The 22,932-nt window shown below is 38.6% G+C and overlaps 1 protein-coding gene across 5 annotated transcripts in view; it reads right to left on the reverse strand.

Moving 5' to 3' along the window:
* The window catches only part of ZDHHC21 (zDHHC palmitoyltransferase 21), a 40,204-nt gene extending 17,523 nt beyond the window's left edge, over positions 1-22,681 (reverse strand). For 3 of the 5 annotated variants that reach the window (XR_012779004.1, XM_075527116.1, XM_075527118.1), the window contains exons 1-7: positions 22,524-22,681; positions 19,335-19,429; positions 15,398-15,601; positions 14,495-14,593; positions 11,064-11,175; positions 9,336-9,474; positions 6-122 (exon numbers count right to left, since the gene is read on the reverse strand). Coding sequence is in view for 4 of the 5 variants with exons in the window: in XM_075527116.1 (XP_075383231.1) it covers positions 6-122; positions 9,336-9,474; positions 11,064-11,175; positions 14,495-14,593; positions 15,398-15,551 (621 nt within the window). In the remaining variant the exon portion in view is untranslated. Of the gene's footprint in view, positions 1-5; positions 123-9,335; positions 9,475-11,063; positions 11,176-14,494; positions 14,594-15,397; positions 15,602-18,514; positions 18,578-19,334; positions 19,430-22,523 lie in introns of all 5 variants that reach the window. The other 2 variants (XM_075527117.1, XM_075527119.1) reach the window with 2 other exon arrangements.
* Positions 22,682-22,932: the final 251 nt, after the last annotated feature.

The raw sequence follows: 22,932 nt of genomic DNA on the forward strand, positions 1-22,932 counted from the left end.
CTTACAGTGAAAATACCCATTAGCTGAGTGTAAAAGAGTCCACTTATTCCACCTAATATTATTAGACCCATGAAGGCAGATATTCTTAGGAGAGCAAGTTCATGTCTAAATACAAAAACATCCTAGAATAAGACAGAAAGAAGAGGGAGACTTTAGCACTCACAAATTAAATTAAGTCTTTGAACCGAGTGGAAATAACTAGATAAGAGCTGTTCCCAAAGACTTACAGCTAAAGGCAAATAATGGATTTTTAAGCTACATTGCAAACCATTGATACATTTATGTGCTAAAATTATAAACCAATAATCGTTTATTTATACATGTAAACAGTTGGGGTTGTTTGCCAGACTGTTAAAAAATCTCATTTAGGTATTTAAGGTTTGGGAATAGATTGAGCTCAAATGGGTTATTCCTGAATCTTCCATCTCAAACTGTGCCAGATTGCTACACACAAGCTCCAAAATGTAAGAAAACCATTCTGTTAAACAGTCTGATTTATAAGACTCCTACATCTCAGCTCCCAGCCACAGCAAATTTCATTTTAACATCCCCTCTTTTGTAATAAAAATAACAGCACTCCTAGCTTGATTCTTGAAGATGGTACCTACAAAATCCAAGTATCTGTATTGGATTGGTCTCACTGTAATGCTGCCTATTATCCAACATAAGTTTATCTTCATCTTTTAAATTGTGGCCTTAAGCAGATTATTGTAACTTTGGATATGGATACACAACCAAGTGGCCTCATGGTCATGGAGAATATGAATTTACTGTACCAGCTGCTCTGGAAAGCCTGCTCTCACCCAGCAGAAAATACAAAAAGTGTAAGAGTTTTACAGATCTTTTTCAAAGGATAAAACACCTTATTTTTATCACAGGAAAACATTTGTACATGGCAGTTACTGTAGATGTACTGCAAGTTCACACCCCATCTTACCCTTTGATAATGAGTTAACACACCCATTCTCTTATTTATTAGTTACGATTATGTTCTCAAGGCTGTCTTTTGAATGTACACATCTGTTTTTCCACTTAGAAAAGCCAGATCACAGCAGGAAACTATTAAAACTTTTCAAGTAAACTGTAAATTGCAACCAGAACATAAAAGTGAACTGAATAAAAGAAACCCAAAACACTGCTTTTGAACTCTCCTTCTTTACATTCAACCAGTAGGACTTAAGGAAGAGGAATTCTTAGATTCAGGAATACTAGGTTTTAATTAAACAGATAATAGTTAAAGCAAATTATATTTAGTTAAAAAGTTTGATTTTAGATTTAAATTATTTACAAAGTTTCAAAACATAAACCCAGGAAAAAAGTTTATATTGGCTACTAAAGCTGTGAAGAAAGTCAATATTTAATGAACAAGTAGAAATCACTAGTTAACCAGATAAAACAAAAAGCAAACCCCACCAGTCTTTTCTGAACTGGTAAGCCAGATCTTATTAGTATTGGCCTTTCTTGCTGCTGTAGAAAATATATGCTTTATTTCCTTTTTTTTTTTAAACTTCTCTTACTCAGTTAATGAGTTAATTCAAAGTTAAATTAACTCAAAATAAAAGCATTCATACTAACCTTTATTCCCCTTTCCACCAGCCCACCAAAGCTTTAAAGAAAAGCAAGGTAAGACACAAGTTCTACTAACTGTCAAATATTTTCTCTTCATATCTCCATAGGTATGTTGTTTTATTATATCAGAAATGTTTTAATGTATTCAAACTGAACTTGACAGAAAACAGTGAAATGTAAGAGAAGAGTGCCAACAGTGAAGTCACATTCTGGATCTAGCGTCACACTCTCCCATTAGAAAAAAGTTTATAACACAGCTCTTAGCATCCCCCCAACACTCTAATTAGAAGAGTTCCTTCTCTTGAGCATCATCTTCAGCAGGAAAAAGACATCACCCAACACATGACAACAGAAAATCCTAGTGTAAAGAGGACACGTTTCATTTTGCATGTGGCCCTTCTAACTCACGTTAAAACTACAGAGGTACAGAAAAGGAAAGACCTTTCATACTGAAGTGAAGACCAAGGAATACTACTGTGTCTTTCCTTCCTTCCTTCCTCCCTAAAAGATGAAAGCATCTACTGCAAAAGACTGGGGGTTGCTGAATTACTAGAGAGAAGAGGTGACATCACCAATGTTTTTTCCAGCCATTACACAGCCCTCAGGGAATCAAAGTCTCTGAGGCAATGATGACTCGGAAATCAATACTGGGTCCTCATCTAGCAATCTGTACAGACAGAACAGCACTTTTCTATAGAAAACCAAAGTATATGCAGGAATAGAGTATTTTGGTAATCAGACTTTAATAACAGAGCTACTTTCACAATTCTGCATTGAAACAGAAACATGTGACTCCATGAAAACAGAAAAAAAGACCATTAAAAAAAATCCTTTTAAATGACAGTAATAATAATAATAATAATAATAATAATAATAATAATAATAATAATAATAATAATAATACATTTAGGATGTTGCTGCTTTACATAAAAGCTGAACCCAATTTGTTTTTATTATTCCTTCTCAGAACTGACAAAAACATTTTTTCCAGCTAAGAAAACCAGTCAAAACTATAATAAATCAACACCCAAGACTAGTCAATAATTAATCAATATCTCTTTCAATGTATTTTGAACAGATCCTCTTGTTCAAACACCATTTAGGACTCACCAATCTCAGTGCAGTGTGAGTACTGAGACAGCCTGCCCACCCCAACCTCCAAAATCACACTATCTGTGGTAAGAGAAAGAATTACACAGACTGAGTCACAAAGCATAAGCACACGTAAGCTAACATCACCAATGCACAAACTCTCTCTCATGGCACAGCAGGGTTTTGTACCATAGCAGCTTTTTTCCACATTGGGCCAGGCTGACATATGTGGCCTTGGCACAGATGTTAAATGCACAGTTTTAACAATGTGAGAGCTGCCCTTCAGGTAGCCCCTTTTCCCTCTCCTTTTTGTCAACATCACAGCCTAACTGCTCTGTCAAAACTTCAGTTCACATGGGTTGCTGCCGTTGTCTTTCTACTTAGCATTTCCTACACAGCTGAGATGTGCCCTCCCTTCAGGCTATTGCCTGTTCTAAAGGTTTTTAAGTTCTCTTTAGCCACTACTTCTACCCATCCAGTCAAACTGCAAGGATTCTTGGCTACTTATAAAAATGGACAGAAATATGTACAATAGAAACTTGTCACAAAATGAGAAACAAGGTGTAGGTCTGTAGGATTATGTTGAGGAATGGATTACAAACCATGAGATCTGGCATCTTTATCTTAACAGGCAATACAAAAACATTCCAAAGAAAGCCAGTCTCTGTGACAGATTCACACAAGACTTCTCAACCCCATGGCAGAACACATGCCCTGTCTTCATTTGTGAGCATCAACTGTTAATGGATGAATGCTACCATTGACTAGGAAAACAGCTATTATAGCTTTATGCTATCATACAGGAGAGAGGTCAAAAACAATGATGGGTCCAGCTCAAGATCATAATCAATGGTATGACCACTGCTTCCAAATTCAACTTTCTTTTTACCCTAACAACAACAACAAAAAAAGCACGAAAACATTTAACAGGCCCCTGCCATTTGCAGTATTGGGTTATTATTTTCAAGGGTTTACAGTATTCCTTTAAAAACAGCACACTCTGTACAGAGGACAGAGCTTTCAGCAGGACCAACACAAGACTATTATATCTGCTCCAGAAGAGACAAAGTGAAAAACAACTTTCATAAATTTTCATTTACAATGTAAGATAATTTCTTCAGTCTTGATTCTTTACTGAAATACGATATACTCTGAAATTAATATACTAACAAAATATATTAAGATACTTCATCTTGCTCTTGGGGAAGGGATACCTCATGCAACACATGCTAATCTGCTTGCCTATTCTCAGTTGCAAAGGCCCGGGATGTCTGTCCCAGTCTGGTGATGAAGTCAGGCTATCAACTTGGCTATCATTAAAACAGTGCAGAATACAGAACAAAGCCAGGCTGTCGGATTCAAAAAGGCAAAACAAAAAATACAGACTGCAGGTTTTGCAGGAAGAAAGAGGAAGGAGAGGTACAAGGGAGAAAATTCATTCATGTTAAGGAAAAAAAAAAGAAAATTAATTCACAGAACACAAGCTGCATTCTAATAAGCCCTTTTGTAGCGATATTTATTAGTAGTAATAACTGACGTTTATGTTCACTTTTTGATTCCGGACTATTTCAGGTCTACTAAATGAGTAATTTTCCGGTCTGATTCATGACTGATTTGGTTTAAAGTGAAAATGGAAATAGCACTCCAATTCCAAAAACGATTGTCTACACAGAGTTCAATCTAAAGTGATAATTCTGAAATAATTTCAGACTAAAACTGATTTTAAGAAAAGGCCATACAATCTTTGCATAAAAATGACAGTATCAATACATTAAGTTTTAACAAAAAGTTACCCTCTCAGTCATTCCTATCTTTTCTCTACAGACCATGTGTTTACTTTCTAAACTTAATTCCATATTCATATACTGTCCTTATAATTATACAGGAGGAGAGCAAGGTTAGGCTGGTTTTGCAGAACACTGAGAAGGAAAATTTTAATGTATTTTCAGTTTTTTAAAAACTCTCACATCCCGTAGGTCATTTCATGACCCTAAGAGAAAAGGTTTCCTTTAGATTCTCTTTACAATATAAACGGACTTTGGATGATACACATTTCCAGATTTTAATTAATATTAGTTAATACATAACATTGAAATAAATATTACTGTAAATAAGCTCCTCACAAAGTCTAATGAATATTTCCCAACACTTTTTATTTGGAATTGGGAAAGCTGAGTCCCAGGCAGAGCAGGCTGATATTGCCACAATGCTTCCTCCATGATGTTTCCTCCCCCCTCTACCAAGAGAGCTTATAACACTTTAAAAATTAGTTCAGTAACAATATTTTCATAATATACAATGGATAACTGCGGAACCAGGAACAAAATAAAACTAAACCAGAGCAAAGGGGTTTAGGTTGTTATATGTCAGTGGTTTTTGCTATGACAGTAATTCTAGCAAAAATTTTAGCAAACAGAATGTATCAGCAAAAGAAGTTTTGCTGAAAAGATTAAAAGCCTTCTATCAATCAGGTAAAATATACCGCTAAAGCATTTATTTTTGCTTCTACCTGACCAGCTGTGTCTAGAATGTGTGCTAGCACAGCCATGTAGAGAGCAGCTATGTAGTCATGAAAAGACTAGTATTTATTCTTCTCATCTCACTATCCACAAGATTGAATACTTCCTGAAATATACAGACTTCCTGACCTTGATGTTTTTAATGAAAATGCAAAATTAAGAACGTTCCAGTCTTAGCATCTGAAAATCAGCAAAGCTAGCACAGGAACTCATATGCTGTTTTATTGGAATTACGTATTTTTCTTCCACTAGGATCTCACATAGACAATTTCATTACCATTTCTTTCATTTCTAGCAGTAACTGTACTCCTCCTGCTGGACAAACAGAAGCAATAACCACAATCCATCTTTCTGACAGTGTATCAATCACAAGAGCCAAGAATACTATGAAGCACTTCTCTGCTATTAAGACCTGAAAGACTGCATCTCTATTGAAATGGCTTCCTCCATTAGCTTTCAAGCTGTTACTCTCACCTTAGCACACTTAATTAAAAGTGTTTGGGTTTTTCTTACTTAACCCTTTAAAAATAAAACCACAAGTTTTCATTCAGAATGAAATACTAAAATGCATACAGTGAGCATATTTTGTTAATGCATTAATCAGTACTGTGATAAAATTATTATTTCACAAGAGCATTAAAAGCAGTTTTAACTCTACAGCTTCTGTGCTAAGTACTTTTTATATCCAAAGAATAAAAATTAAGATGAAGGCACACCGCCAAAAAATTCACAAGTATTTTTAATGAGCAGGAAGTAAGCTATTCCAGATGGCTGTTTAGAAAAAATTGCCCAGTTTTTTGAATCTGTGCTAAACACTAGCCTCTGTCAATTCAGAAGATGTAAGCTCTTGGTTACAGCCAAAATTTCGACAAAGAATAGCACTTCCATGAAAGGTAGAAGGAATGCTGTGCTACTTCAGCTTTAATTGATATACAACGACTAAAAGAAACTTGCAGGATGCTTGCCTAAAAACCTAACTAATAGTAAGCAAATCTTCTCACTTGGTCCTGTTCATTTGACGTCAAAATTACATAATTCTGACAAATTATTCTGCGGCACAAAGTTATATGGCATCATGCCCTTAGCAACACTTCAAAAAAATCAGCTTAATGGGGCTCTGATGTCATCTTCCAGGCAGATATATTGACTATACCAAATAAATTATTCTTAATTTTCTGTACTTCAGTGTGTGCTCGCCAGTCCTGCAGCTGAAAAACTGAGAAAGCTAAATACTATTCAGTGGAATACTAGACTTAACAAAGGTCTGAACAGACCAGACCTGCTGCATCTACTAAGTTTTTCTATACGGTGTAAACATACTTATCTCTCTGGGGCACAGAATGTTATATACTACAACACAGATCCAGTTTTTGAAAAGGCAGAGGGTCATTTGAAGTGTCCACATAGAAAATCAATAAAGCCAAAAAACCCACTGCAAAAACAAAACAAAACAAAACTAAATAGAACAAAGTATTCTGTTTTTTCCATGACTCTGTGTAAATTTAGGCAACCAAACATGGGAACCTGATCCACTCTTCTGGCAACTACATTAAACTGGGTTAAAATAATCATTGCATATGTATTCTGTGTCCTATCTGTCACATCTTCTAAAGAGTAGATATTAAAAGTAGGCTCTCCAAAAGACTTGAAATTAACACAGTGAAACAATCAAGAACAAAGTTTTAGATGTATTCATTTTTTGAACAGTTATTATTAATAACTATTTATTACTACCTCTTTAGAGGTTGTAAACTGTCTGAAGTAAACATGATTTCCCTTTTTGTCTCTTGCACAGACCACATCCAAGCAAATAATTTGGTTCTCTTTCATCTTGCTTTTAAAAAGCAAGGCTAACAAACAGAACTTGAGTTCATTATCTAAACACAGTGTAATTGCATAAAGTTAGAGCATTCAGGGGACTCTCACAATAAAAAGGAAATATTCTACCATGAAATTACACTATTAGAGAAGCACCACCAATTTCATACAGAGATTTTATCTTTGGAAAATAACACTCCTTCTAGAAGCACTGCAATACCCAACCCAGTGTTCAGATCAGTATCATTGAGAAGCCTTTGTGCTTAAAACCCGCAAACCTTGTGCATGGGAAGCCTTCAGAATACAGAAAGTATAAGATTACTCTGTCCAGAAATGTAGTAGGTTAATTTAGTTTCTAAATTAAAAAGTTTACAAAGCTACTGGAACTAGAAGCAAAGGCGTTTACATTTAGTTACCTTTCAAAAACATTAACTTTCCAAAAACCCAAAACGTAACATATCCATAAGAAGTTTTACTTAGATGACAGATTTCCTCACTAATACAGAAATTAATACTAATACTGCAATTTCATATCCCTTTTAACTTGAATGCAGCTACAACAAATCAAAATAGCTCCCTCAAATCTCACAGTGCCTGAAAAACAAGGTGAATGAAAAGCCCATCTGCCACAAACTGGAAACAAAATGAAAAATGTGAGTTCCCCATTTTAAGATATATTTTACAGGTCTGTCTCAGTTTATAGGCAGTGTCTATGAAAAGATGCTCCAAACAAACAGCAAATTCTTCTATTTTCCATATTTCTAGAGTCCCTTAAACCATTTAAATGGAAATATTCATACAAATGAAAAAATTAAAAAATGAAATTCCTTTAGAACAGATGTTATTTTAAGAGAGATTTGCAAAAATCTTCAACTTTGGTACATTCCATATAAGAAGTTGGTATCTATCAACCTGAATATAACACTTTTATCAGTTCTGGATGACCCAAGGAGTACAGTCTCCCTGCATTTTCAGTTCTCCTTTGACACATCATCTTCACATAAGCTTTCTTGGGAACATCACATCCACTGCAGACTGATATGGGAGCAAATAAGAAGCTTGGAAGGCTATGCCCCATTCTATTCCAGAAGTAGAATTTTTCAGGATGTTTAATATTCTTATTTTATACCATTTAGGATACAAAACAATACAACAAAGTTGTTCAACAAAATAGAAAAATGGGACTTGCCTAACCCATAACCAAAGGCCAGCCTCCAGCAGCCCTGAAAGATGGTGTGGTATCACCAGCCGAGAGTATGCTGTGGTGTCACATCAACATGGAATAAAAAAATCTGCAGCACTTCAGTACTTGGAAAAAATCTCAACAAAATTTAGAGTACACTATCAATTTCTGGGATGGTCTTAGTCTCTTCACGTAGGACATCTGGAATGTTATCTAATTTTGAATATGTTTTAAACTTGTTTTCTAGGTTTTTCTCTCTAGTGTGCTTGTACAAATACAAAGTCCATTTCAGATTTTGGGTAGAAGTTTCTATGTTCCTTTATGAGCAAGATCTCATAACATTTTCTTCAAAAGAAAGAGTATCAGCTTTGCTGTTCTAGCACTTTCAAGCATTCAGCAACTTTCAAGCAAACCTCTTGTATAGTCTCAACATTTTAGATAATAGACATAAATGAGCACCAGACACAGAGACTTTACAACTTCAATTCCATAATGGAAGAAATTCCATAATTTTTTACTCTATTCCAATCCATAAGACCATTTTCTCTGTTTGTGTGTTCAACTCTGTTTTGCTGATGACAAGACGTTGAAACATGGTAATGGCACAGAGTCCAAGTAAAACAAACCAAACTTAATTCTCCCTTAACCCACATGACCTTTTCAAAGCAACACAAAACATTGCTTCAAAACCAATGTACATTTTTCTCCTTTCAGGATGATTGTTATGTTTTTTCTCATTTTTCTGGCAATATCAGCATTTTTGAATAGGGAGTTAGGATAGATATATACTCTGCATAAATTTACTGTGGAGAAAGTAAAAAGAAATTTTAATACACCTAAAGTAGTTATCTTGCTTCTTCCCAGTATTCACTAATCACTTCTAAAGGAACCTAACTGGTTCTGTCCTCCTTTCCTAGATTTCTGAGAAAACCAGTGTTGTGTTTTTAACACACAGCTATCATATACCCTTTTAGAATGATATTTTGTTACTTACCATAAATCAGTTTGCTCACTTGATAACATACATCTATCTAGATGAACTCTCTTCACTGTCAGCAATTGAGCCAGCAGAAACGTGTAATAACTAGATACCAAAATAAATTACATTATAGTACTAGCTATTTATTCACTTCATAGAGAAAACAGATTCTTACCCAGTTTTCTTTTTTCAGAGGCAAAAAGTAGTAGTAATGGCAGAAATCCAGTATCAGTGTATAAGAACTAAGGATCTGAGTGTAGAAACACAGCTGTAAAAACAGCCAATGATTGTCTTCACCAACACAATTATTAATCCTGCAGAGAAGCAAAGTGTATATATAAAGACAGAAATATAAAGACTTTAACAGTGCAGTTATGATATTGTGAATAAGAGAAGTTATTATTATTTATGGAGCAAACATAAGAACTACTAATCACTCCATTCTTAATCAAAGTGATGTTCTGTTTGTTAGAGATGGCAGTTACTGTAAAGACTGGTTTCCTTACACTACACTTAAAGTGTAGGTTGCATTACTGAGATCACTGCTTAGAACAGGAGACACATTTCTCCATATCTTCATATAGCAAAGATACTCCTACAATTTTAATAATACTCAAGTAACAAAAGTCTGCAAGTTTTAAAAGTCTGCAGAATTTCACAGTAATATGTATTATCTTCTGGTACTCCACACATTTCACTGGTTGTGAACTATGCAGAGTCCAAAAACTGGAAATGCAAATGAATGGTTTGAAATAAATGTGATCACAGGGCACGCCAATAACAAATAAGCATGACTTAGGAAGGTGCCTAAGACACAGAAGACAGAACAGGTATCTCTATTCAGAAACTCCTTCTGCATACTCCAACATAAAGGAGTAAAGGAGTCACACGGATTCTAGAAATAATAGGTACTAGATTCAAAACCTTTGAAATCTAGCTCTAGTCTGCTTCACAGAAGTTACATTGATGTAAAAAATGTGGTCGGAGTGCAATTTCATACAAGCATTGGCACAGATATCAGTACCAAGCCAAGCCATAATGACAAAAGCACTATACTGGTACTATTTTCTGAAGTAGTGATTGACAAAAAGGATAGTTTGAAAAATGGCTAAATCAACATAGGAGGATCCTGAAGTCAATTCTGTCCTCTGCAGTTCATCATTGCCGTCTTGCTGGAAACGATACCTCTGACAGAAACATACTGACAGAAATTTTTATCTTGATTTAAAGCTACAAACAATCAGTTTAAATAGAGAATTTCAGCCAGATTAGTTCATTTTGACTGAAACTACTCAGAGAACACTAATATAAGCAATTTGACTACAAAATCAGAGAGGCTACAACAAGTGGGGCATGGTATGACTCAATAACATTTTCTACTCAGCACAGCCATTCAGTAAATTAAAACCCAAAAACTGCATGAAACCATGATCTATTTTTATTATTATAAAGAGCATCCCTTCTTATGCTAAAATTGTAATCTTTTATTCCAATCCAAGGAAAATAAATATTGTTCAATTTCCTACAAAAAAAATTTTTTTCCAATATCAGAAACTAAATTGCAACAAATGAAATAAATCTGTAATGTGCAAATTAATTATGTTGAGATCAGTTTTAGGAGTAAAAATTCCAATTCCTTAAACAAAATATGTGAATTTTCCGAAACTATATTGCATATAACAATTTGACAATGATAAAATGTTACACTGCAACAGTTCTTACTGTCAGTTTTACTTGTAGACATAAGAAAATCTCAAAGCTGTTCTTTCCCTGCTCTAAATGCCTAAATGATTAAGCACTACTGGGAAAGAAGTATGGCAAATGAGCAATAGTCAAGACCATGAACTTTGAAATGATTCACTAAAACAACAGTAGATTGTTAGAACAAATGTCCTGGTCTTACCATGGACAGTGGTGATCCATCCTCCTCACACAATGTCCACAACGACTGCAATGGTGTGAACGCTTTGGTCTCATCATATTGCATTTGTTACATAATTCCCAATATTCTCGTTCTAGGTGGAAATGTAAAGACACCTTAGAGAGATTTAAACTCAGTACAGCATGCTCATGATAAATCTATATGCTAGTGATTCAAAGAGAAAAATGTTCTTATTATCATCTGAGAAGGATAAGCAGCATACAGAAAACTTTTTTCCCACTGTCACCTCAATTAAACTGGAATATATTACTGCCACTCTGTGCCAGTTTTCTTCTCCAAAATCCTCTCTCCTCCTATATATTTCTAGGGAGTAATTATTACAGCAAAAAAGCTGTCACTCAAACAAGGAAGACCATAATTCAATTATTTTCTTACACGTCTACTGTGAAAAAACATATCTGCCAGACAGAAACATCATAATCTCCCTGCCATTCCAAAACCTCCTGAAGAAATACTGATACTCGAATTTGTCAAGCTAGCTAACTAAAATAAAATACACAATAAACACTTCAGGAGCATCTTCCATCTCAAAGCATTTTAAGACATGCATCTTACAACATGCAATTTTACACATAAGGCAACCAAAGAACAGATAGAGGAGAGGCTTATATTTAAAAATATACACTATTTTTGGATGCCCAGTGTGAGATTCTTTAAGCTGATCTCCAGAGATACTGAGTAGCTGAAACTACCAGGAGCTACTATTGCTCAGCTTAGCTATTATTTATCTCAAATTGCACCACCCAAATCAGATGAAGCCTTTGAAAATGAGAATTCAAATCATACATTCAGAAAGTTCATCTTCACATGGGAAACAAATCACACCAACACTGTAATACTTCCATTCACCAAAGCATATATTTTCTGTATTTAAGGAAAATAGGTGCATGACTGAGAATCTTAAATACTTTGACTGGTTGTTTCTACCTAAAGAGAAATTTTTTGATGCAGAGATATTTCTTAAATCCCAGGGGGGAAAAAAAAGCTCAGTTTTTACAGTAGGGCATTCTGAAATTTTATACGGTAAAGCACGGTCCCTATGTAAACAAAATAAAGTTAAATTTAGCACTTCTGAGCCACCTGCAGGCAGCTCTAATCTTGTCTTTCTTGCTGCAAAATAACATTTGGACACTGGAAGTAAAGAAGCCCAACATCTGAGATCATTAAACTAGTAAAAATGCCAGATAGAAACTGATTTACAATCTGTTCCCATAAATCCAGTGTCACAAAGGTGTCACTCCCCAACACGGAAGTGATTGTGCCCCTGTACTCGGCACTGGTGAGGCCACACCTCGAATACGGTGTTCAGTTTTGGGCCCCCCACTACAAGAGAGACATTGAGGTGCTGGAGCGTGTCCAGAGAAGGGCAAACAAAGCTGGTGAAGGGTCTAGAGCAGAAGTCTTATGAGGAGCGGCTGAGGGAACTGGGGTTGTTTAGCCTGCAAAAAAGGAGGCTGAGGGGAGACCTTATTGCTCTCTACAACTACCTGAAAGGAGGTTGTAGAGAGGTGGGGGTCGGTCTCTTCTCCCAAGTAACTAGCGATAGGACGAGAGGAAATGGCCTCAAGTTGCATTGGGAGAGGTTTAGATTGGATATTAGGAAAAATTTCTTTACTGAAAGGGTGGTCGAGCATTGGAACAGGCTGCCCAGAGAGGTGGTGGAGTCACCATCCCTGGAGGAGTTCAAAAAATGTGTAGACGTGGCACTTTGGGACATGGTTTTAGTAGGCATGGAGGTGTTGGGTTGATGGTTGGACTAGATGATCTTAGAGGTCTTTTCCAACCTTAATGATTCTATGACTCTATGATAATAGGGTAGCTACCAGCAGAGTTCAGAAACAACCCAACATAATTTTTGAATACAATTTATACCATGCAAAAATGTATCTTCATGTCAACCTAGAGAATACCAGAGAACTGAAGTGCTACTTTAAAAAGTACAAAACCCTCAATATAGCACACACCAAATCATAATATCAATGTCACAGTCAAGTCTAAGTGTTCCATCTTCAGAAGTATCTATAAAGGATCATTGCTGTATGAAATGAATGGAGTATGAAGAGGTTGGAGAACTATTCAAAGGGATCCCTTAAAAGAGAAAGAAACATTTGTGCACAAAGCAAATTTGTACTGGTCCTGATATTTTGCATGTAAATGAACACTCAGTCATAAATGCAATTGTCTGTAACTGTACTGAGTTACTCCATTCTCCAGCTCACATTGCAGAACCAATGTAGTTTCTCCCGCAGCTAGAACTTTTGACTGCAGAACCCAAGCCTGAGCCACCTTTCGTTTTACTGGATCAAAGGCTCAGTTACCAGGAGCAGAAAGAACACTGACATGCAATTTTCTGCAATCACTGTTTCATGTCTGAATCCCAGGGAGATACATCCCTTCCTACTATCTGCTGCCTAGTTTGTGCACGTTGTAACATCAGTGCTGAGGCTAAACAAACCATGTTTCCAAACACATCATCCTACACTCTCACTAACATCAGGAAGAGAGAACAAAACGTTACTGCTGGCATCCACCACACTGCAAGACAAGACTGAAATATTCACCCCTCTCTGCATTTGATATATTTTCCACATTCAAAAACTATTTTCTGTTAATATGACAAAGCTCATGCTGTTTAACAGCCCTACTTCACTCTAAACTGCTATGTAAAAGCTCTATGCATTGACAAGCACCTTAATAGCATCCAACAGTTCATAAAAGTACTGGCTTTCTCTGTGGAGAATTATTAAGGTTTCAGATTTCCTCCAATTTCTGGAGCATCGGATATCATACAGGAATTGTGGGATAAATTCACAAGGACAGAAGGGAATTCTCACATGTTATGTTGCTACTCTATAGCAACACAACGTAATTAGCATCACATTTGTTTGGTTAACAGCCCGTACAAACATAAGTCACTGAAAAAAAGGTGTAAAAAATGTACAAGTAAAAGCCAGAGTAAGAGTACCTTCTACCACCACTTTCAACATCTTATAAATGTACTTAGAAAAAAGCTGTAGAATTATAATGACTAACCATCTCTAAACACTTTTTATTAAATATTATCAAGTTAGAACTATATGCAATACATTTGAAAGCCTAGAATGAAAAAAACTCTTCCCATGGAAAAATTTCCTAGCAGAAGTTCCTACATAACTAAGCTTCTGATGGAATACAAGTTTTGAAAAAGAAGTATTGAGTCTACACAAGAGGAAGTGCTAGAAATTTACAAGATAAAACCAGTGACATACCAATTTTAATTTCATTAACAATATAGACTTCAGCAGAGACAGCTCATGGTTTCCATCAAATCTCACAAAATCAAATTGATTCCTAATTATTTTGAGGACATTAAAATAACTTTTATTCAATTATATAGAAACAACTTAATATACCTGTAACTGGTATTTTGGGGTTTTCAGGTAGCTTTCCTGGATCGGCTACTGAGGCTCTTAGTAATGAAGCTATACAAAACAATGAGCAGAAGTAATAACCTGAAAAAATAAATAAGCATTTGTTAGTCATTTTCAGGTGTACAAAATATCTACTATACACTGCATCAAAAATATAGATGCTCCAGCACTGAGCTGGAAATTACTCAGCCTTCTCATTCAATTCCAGATATATTTTTGGTCCTACAGTATTAAGTGCTCCCCAGTCTTAAAAAGGGAGAGGAAAAGGTAGCAGTGAACACTGTTTTGATAGCACCAGCAGGATGCCAGTATGACCTTACTACTGTATTTAAGAAGTTACTCTACTGTCTTATCAAATAAGCACCAAACATTCTACACCTCAAAGCCTCTACGTGAAAGGACATTACCAATAGTCCATCTTCACTTTGAAGTTGGTTCCAGTTATAATTCAAGTAATTTTTCCCCAGCAAAACCTATTAGCGTAACTCATATTAGCTGATCCATCCAGGCATGTATAACAAAACTAACAAAACTCAGTTTGTCAACCATCAGTACTACCACCCCAAATTCTGACAACCACTAAGAGTTGTGGGCCTGAAATTCTGTCAACAAATTCTAGCTACAGGATCTGAAAGCCATATTAATGCTTCTCCCCAGTTCCCACACAAACAAGTTTTACCATAACACCTTGAAATGAATGAAGTGTCTCAACTTTTCAGAACACAAAAATGTAGGATACGTCCCAGTACTCTTATCCTTTATCTTATCCTTTATCTTTATCCTTCACCTCATTCTTTATTTTCTGACCTTTGTCATATAGGTTAACTACTGCCCAAAGATACTATTTTCACTAGTACAAAACCGGGCTAAGTTAAATTCACTTACACAAAATTGCCACAACTGAAATATGTCCCTCTTCATAGTGAGGAAAAAGGATGACTTTTGGAATGAAGATTGTATTGTACAGCCAGACAAAGATAATCAGGCCCATGCAGCACCAGCCCTGAGGGTCAACCACAAAGTGAATTCGTCGTCCCATTGAACACAAACAGGTAATAACCTGTCACGACCCAGGAAGAAAATATTATCCTAGAAAGATAAATTTAAAAAAAAAAATAGTAAATTAACTAGTATCATGCAACCTACAGGGTTCCACATACAGTCAAATAGGAAACAAAAAAACCTGTCAGCTATTGATTTAAGGAATTAAATGAAAATTTACAGATATTTCATACACACTGTTCAAGTACCAGGAAGAGAAACATTTTACGATTTCGTTAACTAGTTGTATCTCGCTAAAAAGTAACATTTATCATCCAGATGCAAGTAAAACAAGTACTTGGGAAAACTATTAAGTCATAGGCAAAGCGAGCAACTGTCAGCCAGCTGGCAGCACCAAAGTATATAAACGTTAAAGAAAAGAAGTCTCCCATCAAAATAAAAAGGTTGCAAAACAAACAAGAAATACAGGGAGTGATTTATGTTATACAAGGATTCATCCCACCTACCTATCGTAGTGTCCCAACTATATTTCAAGATTATTTTTTAAAAGCTTGTATGCTAAAATAGTCACAAGCTTCCCTAGGAATTTGACATATTTCCCTGCTTAAAAAAACCTCCTTCGTGGCATTTATAGCAAACCAATAGAGAAAGGAACCACACTACCCTAACATATTTCATGCAGATAATTAAGAGGTATCATAAAATAGTAAGTTTTCTATTAATCACACTTCAAGGTTTCCATTCTGATAGTTTAGTATGCGGGGTTCTTTTTTGTTTTAGACTGAAGAAAGCCCACCAAGTCCTACAGTATGAACTTCAGAGCTTCATAAACTGGTCTTCATAAAAATGCAGCACTAAGTCATAAGCAGTATTCAGCAGAACCTTCAAGGGAAGGATTACTACTGCTGCTTTGTCAGGCTGTCTTCATATATGTATCTTAATATTTCAACGCACACATAAACCCCAAGTGACTCTCCTACCCATTAGTTTCCCTGATTTCAGGCTACAGGGAACTTGTCCATTTCAGATGGATTTCCTTCCATTCCTTCAGCTTCTACTTGTTGCATTGAAATTTCATCTTGTTTAGCAGTCAGGCATCTCTGTTTCCAGGGATTTTGCTTATTTGTTTCATGTTTGTCTGTACTCACTTGCATTCACAATTTCTCTGCTTAATATTATCCACAAGTTTCATTAATGTCTTGTTTTCTTCTTTTTCTAGATCTCTAATCAAACTCAGACCCAAATAAGCTATCTGACATTTTTTCCACACTTCTATGCACTATTTATCATGACCCTTTCTTTGCTGTCTTCTAGTGCAACAGTGTTCCCATTCAAGTAGAGCAGAGTATTAACTGCCTATTTTTATCCTAAAAATGCATCAAATTTGCTAACACTTGTTTTATAAACCCATGTTGCATACTGAATACAGCTACTGTGCCCTTAAAACTGTTTTTAAGTTCATGATAACCATAGAAACTATTTAGGCCTATATTTACTATTATTTTTTAATTTTACTATAGGTAGCATGCATGCACCATAGTCTGTTGTATACATGGTGGCAATACACTACACATGTATGCACAGTCTCTAGACATATAAACGAGGTAGTATTATACTCCTGAATCTGCCAGTTCTTAATGTGCCTCTGTTGTAAGTTAGCTTTGGCAACCAGCAGGTTTAGAACCAAAAAACATTTTATATCCTTCTAAGCGTGCACTGATGGATAAGGATCTGTCTCACCCAGCAGAGAAGCTGTGGGAGGAGGTAAGCAGAACGTACAACATCAGGGATGCTGAAAAGCAGATGAACCAGATCCCCTCCAAGACCCTGCAGCTACAGGAAACCCCACTGCACCAAGGAGATGCAGGCAGAGCCTTAGCTTGTCAGACTGGGCATGGAGATGCCGAGCCTGGAGAAGCCTGGGAGCCTGCAAGCTTCAGCACCAGGAGCACAGTTCCTGCTCCCCTTGCAGCTCTGACCTACAGAGCAGGTTCTGAGCCTTGGTGGCAGGCAAAGACAGGGAGCTCTGTCCAATGAAGCCTCCAAGCTGGCTGTGCCCGAGTCCTGTGGCAGTGCGGGCAGGAGAGGGCAAGGAACAGTGGTGCGAAACTCCCTGCTGCAGGGACAGAGACACCTCTGCTGGCCCAACCTGTCACCTGGCAAGGTCTGCTGCTTGCCAGGGGCTTGGGTCCTGGATACCATAGATGGGCTATTACTGAGGCTGGTAGTAGTCTGGCCCTCAGACTATTACCCTCAGCTGCTCTTCCATACGAGCACCACGGATATGGCCACCACAGATATGGCCAGGGGAGACCAAGAGCATATCAGCATGACTGCATGGCTTGGAGTATGAGGGCCAGGGCCTGGGGACGAGGTAGTGTCTCCTTCATCCTGCTGGTGAAGGGGAAAGACTTGACAAGGAGTAGACAGATCCCACGGACCAACAAGGGGTTGTGAAGCTTGTGTCAAAAGCTGGAACTCAGCTTTTACATCCATAGGACCTTCTCTGAGGATCAAGAACAGTGGGGAGGGGAGGGAGGGGGGCAGGATCCAGCTGACACTATGTGGGGTAAAAGCATCTTTGCCAACAGGCTGGTCAATCTGCTAAGGGAAGGCTTAGACTAGGAACGATGAGAGAGGAGGTGGAGAGGGAGGATGGTCCAGTGAGCAAGTGGTGGTCAGGGTTTGCAAGCAAAGGATGCAGGATGATGTGGACAATAGAGATCTTATAACCAACAAAACAGATGTGAAGTGGGGCCACATCAAGTGTGTGCACATGCTTGATTACACATAAACACCACACTTGGGTGTACTGGGATGGGGTTAGGAAAGCCGAAGTCCACCTGGAGTTGAATCTGATGAGGGATATGAAGGTCAAAAGGAAAGTCTTGTACAGGTATACAATCAGCATAACGAAGGCTAGGGGAAATGTGTGCCTGCTGCTGAATGGGGTGGGGTACCTGATGAAAGGATACAAAAAGGTCAAAGCACCTTCTTTACCTTGCTGTTTACGGGTAAGACCTGCTTTCTGGAATCCCAGGCCCCTGAGATAAGTGTGAAAGCCTGAAGCAAGAAAGAGTTACTCTGAGCGAGGGAGGATCAGATTAAGAAACCTTTAAACAAACTGGGCATAACACCCCGTGGGACCTGATGAGATGCCACCGTCAGTGTAAGAGAGTTGGCCCTGTCGTTGTGAGGCCACTCTCAATTGTGTTCGAAAGTTTTAAGCTGATGGGTGAGGTTCCAGAGGACTCAAGAAAGCAAGTGTCAACCCTTGTCAAGGGCAAGAAGGAGGATCCAGGCAACTACAGGCCTGTTAGACTCACCCTGATCCCTGGGAAGGTGGAGCAAATAATCCTGTAAACTGTTTCCAAACACATGAAGGACAAGAAGATGACTGGGAGTAGTCAGCATGGATTTACAAAGAGGAAATCATGCAGAGTGACAGAAACACAGAGGCCAAAAAACCAGAGGCAGCTAGCAACACTGCTGACTGCTAAGGAATCCATCTGTTTTCCATCTTACCAGAGCAGCAGAGATTCCATGACTTCACAGTGCTTCCTCAGAAGGAGAAATACCAACTCAACAAACAAAACAGAGAGATATATGTACTGAAATACTTGTTTCCGAGTGACCTACTAAGTATAATGTGTGAGCAATAAGCAGTGAGAGAGATTCTGGAGAAAACAGTAAGAATGCCTATAATGGAAATATATCCCAAATTTTTATAACTCAATGACTAACTTCTGCCTGCATGACATTATTCACTTTTATAATTAAAACAAAACAAAACCAAACACCCTCCCCACCATCCCCTTACCTTTGATGGCAAGTTCCACCATTAAGTTGGAACTATGCTAAAAAAGACCCCACTCTCAAGGAAAGGATTTTTCATCATCGTCTTCTGTATCTTTTCTGAAAGAGACAGAAAAGAGTGTGATACTCAAACAATCATCATCACTGGGAGAGATCTCCAGATCCTTTGCCTCTCATGTCTGAACTGACATGCTGATTCTAACTAGCATTCCTTGAATTTCAGTTCTAGGCCGTTTCTAGGGAGTGTTCAGAGAAAGGTCTTTATAAAACTGCACTACTGCCAGCATATTTCAGTTACTTTAAATTGTGATACACTTGCTTCCTGCATGGCTATTATAATGATAAATTAAGTTTTATATTTTTCATTATACTTTTGTCAGCAATACTGCATAAACAATGTTAATATATTGACTTCCTCCAGCAAAGTGAGCTTTTCCCCTCTCCCTCTTGGTTTATGTACCATATACAAATTTGTAAGGGGGTGGGGGGAATCAAGAAAGCCTAACACGTGCACATTCTGATGATTAGGTAGAAGTACTAGATTCCAATCTAACTCACAGACAAGGCAAATTTATAGCCTTCTCTTTTTAAACATACTTTAAAAAAATATATCTATATTTACTCTTTCAAATACAATGTCAAAACAAAGAAACATTGATCCTAAATAATTCTGTTCTTTAGGATGCATCATTCATGATAACAACAATATGTGGAGGAAAAAAAGTCTGTGAGCAGGTTTTCAACAAAACAGTTGAAAAGAAACAATTAAGTGATTTATATCCGTATATGCTCAGTATTCACACATGGAACGCCTAAAAATTTTCAAGCAAAAGAATTTAGGATAAAACACACAACACTAATGTCGGTGGTTTTGTGGTTTTCTTCCCTCTTACCCTAATTTGTAGTCATTTTTTCTAAATAAACATCTCAAACACAAAGCATTTGAAAGCAAACAGTAGCTGTGGCTGGGCAATGCTTCAGATTTACCAAAACATGACTGAGTCTTTCCTATATGATCAAAAATTGCCCTTGCTTTTCTAAAAAACACTTTTACTATGGGATGCCTGGACAGCATTTTTTCCTAACCCTTTTCTTTCTGCCCAATTCAATTTATGGTATCATAAACTCAGTATTTGTTCACTACAGTCACCTCCAATATGACTTTTGATGTAACATCCACTGAATAATGAGACCACAGAATGAGTCAGGCAGGCAGAAAGTCAATTCCGAGAAACGAGAAAGCTTTGCACTAACCAGAAATATTAACATGAAATAAAGATTGTTTTAACAGGCCTATTTGAATGCAAACTTCAAAAAAAGGATACAATTTTGCATCAAGACTGTCCCAAAACATACGTAGAAAATTCTGTCTCATAAATAAACCCAATACAAGCACTACTCAATTTCTCATCCTAAGAAGCATGACAGCCAGCTCCAGTGACATCCTGCTCCTTGCACTTTTACGGTTGTTACACTGATACACAACTAGAAACCAAGATCCTACGCATTCTGCCTCACTTTAGACCTGGACTTCTACTTCAGTGAGAAAAGTAAGACTTGTGAAGTCTGACTTCCAGAACTTTTTTCACAAATGCTTAAACAAGTCCAGAATGACACAGATCAATAATTCATAGTATTGTTCACTATGAAACACAATTTTAAGACCCCACACAAAATGGACAATACTATGCTCTATAGAAATACACTTCTAGAGTGAGAAAAACACCACTTTCTAAAAAGGCTGTATTCTAAGCAATTCAGACAGAAAAAGGAACAGAGACTAGAAACACAAGAGAGAATGCTTGCTATAATATTTGTGGTAGCTAAGGCAAGGCCATATCAACAGCCTCCGTCAATTTGTGGATCCAGCTGTGATTTTAAGATCTGTGACCTTCCTGAAATCTTAAGAATTACTGCCAAAAATTACTGATATAAAACTAAAAATATACTTCACCAGAAAAAAAAAGTGGACTTGAACGAAACAACTAAATTATTTCCAACTACATTTTAAAGAAGTCACTTATGTGATTTTATCAAGTGTCAGAATTACCATTATGCCTTTTGCAGCTCTTCCATTTAACAACACTAGTATCTGAATAACCAGTTCATACAAGCAGCAGCATACTTTCGCCGTGACAAAACCCTATGTACCCGGCATTGCACATGTTTATACAATAGACAGTTGTTAGTAGAGACCTTAGCACCCAGTTGTTAGGTGGCTGTTGACAGGTTGGTTAAGGTAGGCAAGACATTCCCACCCAATTCTTTTTCATAGATAGGATTTGCAAGGCGTACCTGTAAACATCTACTGCATTCATGAGAGATGCCACACGGCTTGGACTGGGACGTGGCTTGATATTAATGTATACACACTATATCCCCATTGATCGCAAATCCATGAAAACTATCTTCACCTACTGCTGACCAAACAGCCACTTGCAGACAGATAATATATGTTACTGAGGCACATCAGTGTTTGGATCCTCAGTGCGGAGGAAACGAAGACCTACAATTTCATTTTACTAACTACTGGAGCTGAAAAAAGAAAGTGTGAAACTGAGAAAGGTCAGAGGGCATTGTATTTCCTCGTGCCGCGCTGCCGGAACACACAGCCAACAAAAACCACGCACTTCTTCCATTACCACCTCAAAACCAGCAAACGCCCTCCTCATCACCTAGCAAAAAAAGCAGCATTGTGGAGCTTCATGGAAATGACAACAGTATTTATTTCGTAGAGAAGGCGATTCTCATGAAGTCTGCTAGGGATTTCCCTCCCTCAACTCCCTACACGGAAAAGAGCAGTCCTGAAGTTAAAGTCAATACAGGCAAAGCAGGCATCCAAGACTGGCAACGCAGACGATTTAGTACAGGCAAAGCTGACGTCCAAGACTGGCGATACGGAGGCCCCCACCGCAGCCCAGAGAAAGCCTGCTACCAGTCAGCCTTCCCAGGGCCGTGCCCCGAGGGGCGGCCGGCGCCCTCCATCCCACCGCCGCAGGCAGGGCGGCACCGGCCTCTCCGTCGAGCCCCTGGCTGGAGAGCAGCGCCCGGGCACCAGGCTGCCGGAGCGGCCTGGCCACCGGGCCGCCCCTGGGGCAGCCACGGCGGGGGCTGTCGCCGCCAGGGCCTGACCCGCCGGGCCGCACGGCCCCTCCCCGCCGCCCCCCTCCCCGCGGCACGAGGCGGAACCAACCGTTGGGCGAGGCCAGGAGGAGAAGGGAGGGGGCGCGCTCACGCGCCCCGCTCTCCCCCGCTCTCCATAGCAACCGCGGGGGCCACCTCGGCCGCTCGTAGCGCGCGCGCCGGCGCCCGCCCAACCCCTGCCGCCGCCGGCGCAGCACCTTCCGCTTCCGCCGGTGGAGCCGCGCATGCGCGCTGGGAGCACACGGGCGGCGGGGCGGGGCCAGAGCCCGCCAGCGAGGACGGGCAGGCGGGCGGGGCCAACTCGGCTCGCGCCCCGCCCCCTTCCTCTCAGGGCCGGGCGGCGGAAGGCGGGCGGGAGGTGGCTGCGCCGCGCCTTCGCCGGGCAGGCGGGAGGGCCGCGCTGGAGGGACGGCTTCCCCCGCCCGGGCCGAGGCTGCGGGAAGCCGCTTTGCCCCATC

Source organism: Mycteria americana, chromosome Z (genome assembly GCF_035582795.1).
Source record: "Mycteria americana isolate JAX WOST 10 ecotype Jacksonville Zoo and Gardens chromosome Z, USCA_MyAme_1.0, whole genome shotgun sequence".
NCBI classification, from domain to species: Eukaryota; Metazoa; Chordata; class Aves; order Ciconiiformes; family Ciconiidae; genus Mycteria; species Mycteria americana.